The sequence below is a fragment of the Mesoplodon mirus genome, assembly GCF_964341445.2.
Source record: "Mesoplodon mirus genome assembly, chromosome: 12".
Lineage (NCBI taxonomy): Eukaryota > Metazoa > Chordata > Mammalia > Artiodactyla > Ziphiidae > Mesoplodon > Mesoplodon mirus.
In genome coordinates this window covers 4,891,201-4,901,636 of record NC_138988.1, presented here as the reverse complement: position 1 = coordinate 4,901,636, position 10,436 = coordinate 4,891,201, and the positions used below count along the sequence as shown (strand labels likewise).

At 49.2% G+C, this 10,436-nt stretch overlaps 1 protein-coding gene across 4 annotated transcripts in view; it reads left to right on the top strand.

Moving 5' to 3' along the window:
• CAND2 (cullin associated and neddylation dissociated 2 (putative)) overlaps positions 1-10,093 on the top strand; it is a 30,279-nt gene extending 20,186 nt beyond the window's left edge. For 3 of the 4 annotated variants that reach the window (XM_082639381.1, XM_082639383.1, XM_082639384.1), the window contains 5 exons: positions 687-782; positions 5,312-5,481; positions 6,582-6,746; positions 7,799-7,966; positions 9,048-10,093. In XM_082639381.1, coding sequence (XP_082495507.1) covers positions 687-782; positions 5,312-5,481; positions 6,582-6,746; positions 7,799-7,966; positions 9,048-9,275 — 827 coding nt within the window. In that variant the 3' untranslated portion in view covers positions 9,276-10,093. The remainder of the gene's footprint in view (positions 1-686; positions 783-5,311; positions 5,482-6,581; positions 6,747-7,798; positions 7,967-9,047) is intronic. The other variant, XM_082639382.1, reaches the window with a different exon arrangement.
• The last annotated feature ends 343 nt before the right edge of the window (positions 10,094-10,436 follow it).

Genomic DNA, 10,436 nt, shown 5'->3' with positions numbered 1-10,436 from the left:
TATTAATTATTGTTACTAATATTATATGATTTTTCTCTTTTTTTTCTTTCTTTTTTTTCTTTTTTTTTTTTTTTTTGCAGTACGGGGGCCTCTCACTGTTGTGGCCTCTCCTGCTGCGGAGCACAGGCTCCGGATGCGCAGGCTCAGTGGCCATGGCTCACGGGCCCAGCCGCTCCGCGGCATGTGGGCTCTTCCCGGACCGGGGCACGAACCCGCGTCCCCTGCATCGGCAGGCGGACTCTCAACCACTCTCAACTGACTGTGCCACCAGGGAAGCCCTATATGATTTTTTATTATTATCAACCAATGACTAGGATTAATTAATCCTGAGGATTAATTGAGATGATGTGTCTGAAAAATAGAACGCAGCCCCAAGGCCTGGGCAGAGAGATCTTTCTTCGGTTGAGCCCTGTCTTGGGTTCTTGTTGTCCGTTCCTGTCCTTGGCGTGGCTGCCTGAGAGCTGGCAGTTTTACCCTCTTAGCTGAAGTAGGAAGAATTCAGGGGAGATTGTGGGCTGCCAAGGAAAGTGGTAGCATCAGCTTTCCCAGAGCTGGGCGGGGCGTTTCGTGTGGGGAGGGGACGTGGTTCTGTCTCCCACGGAGGCGAGGGGAGCCTCAGCGCCCTCCAGTCTGTGGGTGTCCGGGACCCGCCGTGCCCACCCCAAGTGCCTCCTCCCGTCCTGCAGGTCGGCCACACACCCGCTGCACTGTCATCACAGCCGTCAAGTTCCTCATCTCGGACCAGCCCCACCCCATCGACCCCATCCTGAAGACCTTCGTTGGTGAGTGCCCCTGCCCCTCTGCCCCGTTTGGTCACCTCCACCCTGTTCTTGGGCTTGAGCTGATTTTTCTTTTTTTTTTTTTTTTAATTTTTATTGGAGTATAGTTGATTTACAATAATGTGTTACTTTCAGGTGCACAGCAAAGTGAATCAGTTATACATACACCTCTACCCACTCTTTTTTTTAACGATTCTTTCCCATATAGGCCATTACAGAGTATTGAGTGGCGTTCCCTGTGCTCTACAGCAGGTTCTTATTAGTTATCTATTTTATATATAGGAGTGGGTATACGTCCATCCCGATCTCCCAGTTTATCCCTCCCCACCAGCCCCTTGGTAACCATACATTTGCTTTCGATATCTGTAAGTCTGTTCCTGTTTTGTAGATAAGTTCATTTGTATTGTTTTGTTTTTTATAAATTTATTTATTTGCTTATTTTTGGCTGCGTCAGGTCTTCATTGTTGTGCACGGGCTTTCCCTAGTTGCGGCGAGCGGGGGCTACTCTTCTTTGCGGTGCGCGGGCTTCTCATTGTGGTGGCTTCTCATTGTGGAGCACGGGCTCTAAGTGTGTGGGCTTCAGTAGTTGTGGCACGTGGACTCAGTAGTTGTGGCTTGCGGGCTCTAGAGTGCAGGCTCGGTAGTTGGGGCGCATGGGCTTCGTTGCTCCACGGCACGTGGGATCTTCCTAGACCAGGGCTGGAACCCATGTCCCCCGCATTGGCAGGCGGATTCTTAACCACCATGCCACCAGGGAAGCCCTTGTATTGTTTTTTAAAATTAGATTCCACGTATGAGCGATATCATATAATATTTGTCTTTCTGTGTCTGACTTACTTCACTCAGTATGACAATCTCTAGGTCCATCTATATTGCTGCAAATGGCATTATTTTGTTCTTTTTTATGGCTGAGTAATATTCCATTGTATATATGTACCACATCTTCTTTATCCATTCATCTCTCGATGGGCATTTAGGTTGCTTCCATGTCCTGGCTTTTGTAAATAGTGCTGCAGTGAACATTGCGGTTCATGTATCTTTACAAATTTTGGTTTTCTCTGGGTATATGCCCAGTAGCGGGATTGCTGGGTCATATGGTAGTTCTGTTTTTAGTTTTTTAAGGAACTTCTGTAGTGTTTTCCATAGTGGCTGAACCAATTTACATTCCCACCAACAGTGTGGGAGGGTTCCCTTTTCTCCACACCCTCTCCAGCATTTATTGTTTGTAGATTTTTTGATGATAGCCATTCTGACCGGTGTGGCGTGATACCTCATGTAGTTTTTTTTTTTTTTTTTTTTTTTGCGGTACGCAGGCCTCTCACTGTTGTGGCCTCTCGCATTGCGGAGCACAGGCTCTGGACGCGCAGTCTCAGCAGCCATGGCTCACGGGCCCAGCCGCTCGGTGGCATGTGGGATCTTCCCGGACTGGGGCACGAACCCGTGTCCCCCGCATCGGCAGGTGGACTCTCAACCACTGCGCCACCAGGGAAGCCCCTGAGCTGATTTTTCTTACATGTTAGCCAAGGGGAGTTGGAGACCTGGGTGGCTGCCTCACCTATGATGAGCAGTGGGGCTCAAATCCGTGCACTGCTCCGGAATCGCTGGGTGGGCCCAGCATACCCCTTCTCACCTCTGAGCGTCAGTTTCCTCATCTGTAAAATGGGATTGAGAAATCCTTATCTGCTTGCTCTCAGGTCGTTTTGGAGAACCCCCTGTGTGACTGGGGGGAAAGCACTCCATGAACATAGGCTCTTAGAGGTAGAAAACCACAGCTTCTCCCTTGCATTGGCTTTGGCGGGCACCTAGCTGGGTAGAGCTGCACAGGGGCTGGGGAGAGCAGCTCCCCGGTTCATCCCTGGTCTGAGGGGCCTTCTGGCCTGAGGAGCCCAAACAGCCTTGCCTGTGGACTTTCACCCGGACCACACCAGAGTCTGGCCCTCCTCATCCAGGCAGGGCAGCCTGATGGAGTGTGGAGAGGTTTTAGAGTCCAGCAGCCTTGGTTCAAATCCTGGCTCTGCTGTTTGGGCTGTGTGAGCATGGACAGGCCACCTCGTCCTCGGCTATAAAATGGGGGTGCTGATCCCCACCTGCTGGGGCACTGTTGTGTGCAACCGTGGGGCCAGCACTCTGGGTTTGTTTGTTTTAAATTTTTGGCCGCACCGTGTGGCATGTGGGATCTTAGTTCCCCGACCAGGGATCGAACCCCTCTCCCCTGCACTGGGAGTGCAGAGTCTTAACCACTGGACCGCCAGGGAAGAGGGGCCAGCACTCTGGATTGGAGAACATGTCTGGAAGCTGCAGCAGTATCCTCAGCAGCTACTTCATCCCACGTCCTGACCCAGCGGGCGCACGCTGCCTCCAGTCCTGATTTTCTCCATCTTGCCTGAGCTGCCCATGGGTGGCACCCCACAAGGCCTCCACCTGGGTGTTTGGGTTTGTTGTTGTATGTTTTTGAGCTCTTGCTGTAGATCAGGTACCATGCTAGGCCTTTTACCTCATCACGGTTCATCTTCACAGCCCCCCGTGTAGCCTGAGCACTGGCCCCATTTTACAGATGAGGAAAGTAAGGCTCAGAGAGGAGATTTGAACTCAGGTCTTGCCGGGCCCCCACAGCTGTGTTCTCAGAGAGAGTGAGAACCTAGGAGCCAGCAGGGCTCAGCAGAAGGGACCCCGAGCCACCAGCCCTGGGTTTGGATCCTGCTCTGCTGGGAGACTGTGTTCTTCCCAGTGCATCACATCAGGAGGCCCATGATGGCAGTTTGTCCCATGACAGGTGATGGTAACTCTGATTGACTGGTTAGGATGGAGACTTCTAGGCTTCTCCACTTTAAAGTTACTTTTCCCTTTGGAATGAATAAGTATTTTTAAGCCTATTGAAATATCTTCTTCCTCATCAAATTTTTGCCCACTACATTTTGTATCCATTGTGGTTTCTTGCCTGAATAAATGATTACTGACAGTTGCTAAATGACAACTTTCTAATTTCAGCATTCCTCCCATATTTATTAGTTTGCATTCTGTTCTCAGAAATAACTTTTCCTTTTCCCCCATTTATTTATTTATTTTTTTTGCGGTACGCGGGCCTCTCACTGTTGTGGCCTCTCCCGTTGTGGAGCACAGGCTCCGGACGTGCACGCTCACCGGCCATGGCTCACGGGCCCAGCCGCTCTGCGGCATGTGGGATCTTCCCAGACCGGGGCACGAACCCATGTCCCCTGCATCCGCAGGCGGACTCTCAACCACTGCGCCACCAGGGAAGCCCTTCCCCCATTTATTTATTCATTTATTTGTTCATATCATTATAGACTCAGGGGTTTGTATTTCACTCAATGGGTTATAATCTATTACTGTCTTTAATTTATTTTGATTCCCAAGATGGTCTCACATTTAGCCAGTGGGAGCCCTTCAAGCTGCTGCTTATGTTCTGTTGATATGTTTTCATCATTCTTTGAGCATCTCCTTACCTTTTGGCAGGATAAGGTGCTCCCCTCCCATCTTGAACCTTTCCTGCCCCAGCCCTGGAATCAGCCATTTCTCCAAGGAGCCTGATTCCTTTTAGTGGACAACAGTATTCAGAATCCAAGATCTGAGTACTAGGTGTACTCATTGCTACTGGGGTGCCATTACTTCTAGGCGCTCTCAGCAGACAGGATCAGGAAATCTAAGTATGTATGACTGTATGTATGTAGTCAGACACACATATATATTCCAGTCCAACACCACAGGGTTCATGCTAGCCTTCTCCCTTTCCATATACCCTTCTGTTACAGGAGACACCCAGCTCCTGAGATATTTATTCACTTAATCCTGGAATACACAGAAGGTAGTCATGAGAATTGCTAACCCTTATCTGTGAAAAATCAGTATTCGTTTATAATTCTTTTGTCTTTAGCCTGAGGGCATCTTGTCACAATGCTTTGGAAGTTACTTAGGTGAGTTGTTTTCTCCTTCATAACCTGGGTGGTTATATTGATCATTTGAAATGCAGTTGTTTTTTTTTTAGGGATCCCTCCCATTCTTGATGTTATTTATTTATTGAATATATAAAACATTAACACAGTTATTAAAAAGTCTAACCTATACTAAAAGAAATGCTGTGTGATTTTGTGTAAGTCTCTTCACCTCTCTGATCTTCAGCATTCTCATCTGAAATAAAATCAAGTTAACATTTATAGAGTCCTCACTTGGTGCTCTGCTGTGTGCTTTGTAGACATCACCACATTTTTAATCCTAAAACCAGTCCTACAGCGTAGGTACTGCTGTTACACCCATTTTACAGTTGAGGACATTGAGGCTGTCCAAGGAGCCACAGTTAGGATGTGGTCAAGTCTGGATCTGAACCCAGGCCAGACTCAAGTCCACATTCTTATCTGGACTTTGCAGGTTTGTTGCGCAGAGTAGATGCTCAGAGCACATTTGTCCCCGTCCAGCCAGGTCTGCACGGCTCCCGTTAACCAGATAAGCACGGTGGGGTGGGGGTGGTTTGTGTTTGGCTGTGCTGCCCCCCACAGCACCTCTGGTCTTTCTGCCAGGAGAGTTCATGGAGAGCCTGCAGGACCCAGACCTGAATGTGTGCCGGGCCACCCTGGCTTTCTTCAACTCCGCCGTGCACAACAAGCCGTCACTGGTCCGCGACCTGCTGGACGACATCCTGCCCCTCCTCTACCAGGAGACGAAGATCCGCCGGGACCTCATCCGAGAGGTGAAGCCGTGGGAGGACAGAGCCGGGAGCCCGTGGGTCTGACTGCTGCGGCTGGGGCGAGGGTTAGGGTCAAGCTCGTCAGAGCAGGTCCGGCCCACAGGGTCAAGTTTGCCCCTCCACTTCCCAGCTGTGTGACCCTGGCCGGGGCAACCCGATCCTCTCTGAACCTCAGTTTCTCCTCACGGGCAAAGGGCGGGAAATAACCGTGTCCACATTATAGGGTTGTTGAGGAGATTTTTAATGAGTTAAATCCTACAAGTGCTCAGAACTGCTCCTGGCACACAGTCGGTGCTCAGTAAATGTCAGCAACTCTTGTTATCACTCGACATTCAGCAGGTGTTCGTGGAGCACCAGCCCTGCGTCCAGGTGCCAGGACCAGACCTGAGGCACCAGGGAGCTCATGGCCTCCTGAAGGAGAGGGAGGGATACCCTCTCTGCGGATTATTTAAGTTACTTAGAGCACTTGGTGAAGTTAGGATTTAAGAGGCAGAGACTAAAAGTGATTTAACAGCCAAGTCATTGCACGATATGAGAAGGGCTGAACCACCTGGCATCGCTGAGGATGTGACTCTGTTTAGAGGGATTGGGAAAGTTTTCCAAAAGGAGGGGACATTTGAGCTGGGCTTTGAGGGGTAAGAAGGAGTTACCATTAAGAGCAGAGCCTTCTGGTTATAACTTCAGAGACCTGGGGTTTTAATTCTGGTTGAGCTATTTACTAGCTTGGGCTAGTGTCCTTGGGCAAGTTAGTTAACCTTGCTGAGCCTTAGTTTCCTCATATATTAAATGGAGTTAATAGTAACAGCGTCTTCCTGGGACTGTTGAATGAGTAAAATGTCATCTCTCAAGCCCTCAGCACAGTGCCTGGCACATCATAACTGCTCAGTAGATTCTAATCGTTGTAATTTTAATTATTGTTACTATTATTATCAAAAGGCATCATGGGCTGAGCAAAGGCATGGAGGCTTAAGGGTCTAAGGCATGATTTGGGGATGGGACGCAGTACTGAACAACGGGGGGAGGGGTGCAGCAGGAACCTGGGAAGGTGTCCGTATGCCCTGGGGTCACAGCCCCTTGCCCGCTGTCATCCCTCCCTCCTGCAGGTGGAGATGGGGCCCTTTAAGCACACTGTGGACGATGGGCTGGATGTGCGGAAGGCAGCCTTCGAGTGCATGTACTCGCTGCTTGAGAGCTGCCTGGGCCAGCTGGATATCTGCGAGTTCCTGAACCACGTGGAGGACGGCCTGAAGGACCACTACGACATCCGGGTAGGACGAGCCGCCTGCCGGACCCAGGCCCACCCTGCAGCGGGAGGACAGCTAGGCGCCACAGGGCCCACTTCTTGTTTGTCCCCCACCCCTGCCCCAGGCGCCCCCGTGAAAACAACTGCTTTGTTCTTTAACAATAAGAAAAAGAACCCACGTCTCACACCTTTGGTGGGAGTCTACACTGGGCAAGCTCTTGGGAGGATGGTTTGACCAGAACTAGAAAAATGTAGAATTTAGAAACATTTTATATATATATATATATTTTTTTTGAATTTTTAAAAACATCTTTATTGGAGTATAATTTCTTTACAATGGTGTGTTAGTTTCTGCTTTATAACAAAGTGAATCAGCTATACAAATACATATATCCCCATACCTTAGAAACATTTTAAAATTTAGAATTCTTAGACACTCCATGAACTGACTTCATGGACTGACTCCTAAAAATACATTCAGAGTTTTGTGTAAGAGATGGTTCTCCACAGCTTTCTGGGAGTTGGGAAAGACTGGCAGCTACCAAAATGTCCACTCATGGGGAGCTGGCTCAGTAAACCGGGTACCTCCAGCCATGGATGGGATCCTGGCAGCATTACAAGGACGGAGAGGGATCTCTGTGCTGGCATGGAAGGTGGCCAAGACCCACTGTTAGGTGATAAGTGAGTTGTAGAAGTTCGGGCCATTTTTTTATTACCTGTGAGGGAGACAGGTTTTACTTTCTATCCTTGTAGGTTTTTAAAATACATATAATGAACATGAATCATTTTTGTAACGAAAAACCAGTGTAAAATAATCAAAAGGAATTATGCTTGTCTTAAAGGGTTTAGACAATCTAAAAGTGAATGGGGAAGTGAGTAGTAATCACCCAAAAGTTCCACTCCACCTAGAGAGAACCACTGTTGTAAATCTGTCTTTCCCGGGAAAATGCACAAAAACATTCCTTAATTTCGTCAGCGAGTATTTGGTGAGTGCCAGTACACACAGGTCAGTGTGGCAGGCAGGCAGCCTGGCTGCTAGAGCTCGGGCTTGAGCTCCAGATCTCTGCTCTTCCCCAGGGCCTGCTCCTTTTGGTCCTGGGCCATTTCACCAAGAGCTGTCTCCTTCCTCCTGGGCAGATGCTGACCTTCATCATGCTCGCCCGACTGGCTACCCTGTGTCCTGTGCCTGTCCTGCAGAGGGTGGACCGGCTCATCGAGCCCCTCAGGGCCACCTGTACCGCTAAGGTAAGCCCCCTGCCCAGCCCTGGGCGCACCTGCTGGGTTCTCTGCAGATCGTTCATGGTTACTGTTTACTGAGAATCTCCTGCAGTTCAGGTGGTGTATGAAGTGCTTTATTTGATCATTATCATTGCCCTACAGAGTACTTATTCTTAGCATTATACACGCAGGGAAACAAAGGTTCAGAGAGGCTAAGTTATTGACTGAGGCTACACAGTTAGTAAATTACAGAGCTGGGATTCAAACCTAGCTCTGTCTTTCACTCATTAAACACTTCCTGGGTGTTGGGCCTTGTGCAGGGTACTAGGGATGCAACATTGAACATGGTGGACTCCCTCCTCTCACATCCTAACTGGGAAACTGAGTCAGACCGTTAGCAAGATAGAAGTCACTGACTGACTGGTATAGGGCAGTTAGCCTGGAGTGCCTCAAGGTCCGGGGAGGATCTGGGGCAGAAGGCTCACGGAAAGCCGTCACGTTGAGAACAGAGCCTGTCACACCTAGTAAATGCCTGCTGAATGCAAGACTAATTTGAGTTTTGGAAGAGTAGGAATTAACCAAAAAGAAAGAGTATTTTAGATTGGAGTTTAAAGAGGGGTCACAGCTCTTAGGGGGCAGAGCCATTTGAACCCAGGACTGTCCAGCCCCAATGCCAAGCTTTTCCTCTCTACCTGAGCCTCTTCGGGGAAGAGCCTGAGTGTTGTCTGGGCTGAGTGTCCTGAGAGCAGAGCAGAAGGAATCTGGACTTTATTCCACAAGCAGTGGGGAAATTCCTGAGATTCTGTGAATAAGCGGGAGAGGTAGGGGATAAAGCAGTGGAAAGCAGGTGAGGCAGCTTTGGAAGTCTACTCCCCAGCTTGTCTGCAGAATGGGTGGCAGAGGCAAGGACGTGACCGGGGTAAGAGGCCAGCTAGAAGGCTGTCACAGCGACCCACTCATGAAGTCCAGTGGTGCCAAGAGCCTGCTTTAAGCGCAGTAAATAAAGATAGGAGATGGCGCATGAGCTGGGCAGGATGACAGGTGACCAGGGAAATGCAAGGCCGTGTTCAATAAAGGATGGCTCGTTGTTCATTGCTTCCCACCTTAGGTCAAAGCTGGTTCTGTGAAACAGGAGTTTGAGAAGCAAGATGAACTGAAGCGCTCCGCGATGAGGGCAGTGGCCTCCCTGCTGACCATCCCAGAAGTGGGGAAGAGCCCCATCATGGCTGACTTCTCGTCCCAAATTCGATCCAACCCCGAGCTGGCTGCCCTCTTTGAAAGCATCCAGAAGGATTCTGTTTCAGCCCCCAGCACAGACTCCATGGAGCTCAGCTAGTGCTTCCCCCCCCACCCCCTGGGGACCCCAACTCACAAGGAGGCCCACTGAAGCCGGAGCCTCACCCTCCCAGCACCACAGGCCTCTAACTTTTGCCCCTTATCCATCTCACTGGGGCCCTCCCTCTCCTGGTCAGGCACCTTTTCCAGGGACCGCAGTCAGAGCTGCAAGGCTGCCAGCAGTTGGGCCCTTTTAACTCAGGACACCTATTGAAAGCGGGTGTGGTAGTTCTTCCAAAGCTTCCACGGAAGATGGATGTGACTTCACACAGGTCAGCCTGGCTCCTTCAAACTGGGGGTCCCAGCCTCACCGAGTACTTAAGTATTTAGAAGTACTTGTGCTCACAGCTGCAGAAAGCTCAGGAGGCAGCTGGATGCCTTTCCTCCCCGCTGTCCCGGATGTGTCACTCACACCACTCCCACGTTATCACCTGATCTGATGTGCCAAAAATGAGTGCTTTGGCTGGGCATCTTAAAAACTCAGGTACCTCCCTGAGCTATTCACACTTTAGAATCCAAAATGCTTTATTTCTCATTGGCAGTGATAAATCAGGAATGTGTATTATTTTTGCAGGGGAGTGGGGTAGGGAATTAGATGTAATGTTTTTTTTCTAATCCCCAAACTCTTAGGTAGCAAGCTGAGACAGGAAAGCACAAATGAAAAAGTACAAACCACCTTTCATGTCCCCCCATTGAGGTGTAACCAGGTGGTTCGTGGACACGTCTAGTTTTTAGTATCAAGGACACAGAAACATTAAGCGACAGGCCAAAGAATTTTCTGCTATCCCCGGTTAATAAAGGACAGATCCTAAGCTGTTACTGTTTTCTCTGCACAATTCCTCCACTCAGTAGTCAAAAGACTATCAGAATGCTTCCCACGTCAATTCAAAGAAGTCACACAATGACCAACAATTTACTCAAATGTTTCCGACTGAGTTTTGAACAGGAGCCAATCTGTAAGACATCTATCTACTGAACTAAGGGCCTTCAATCCAATCTTGTGCTATAGAGTGCCACATGCCCTGCTCCATGGGACCTGTGCTGCCACTTAATACCATGTCTTGGAAAAATGGCCTCTTAGCCTCATAAAACAGCTGAATTCTAGGTACCGCTGACTAAGGTCTAGGACTGTAGTTGAAAAGGAAACTTGACTGTCCTCAAT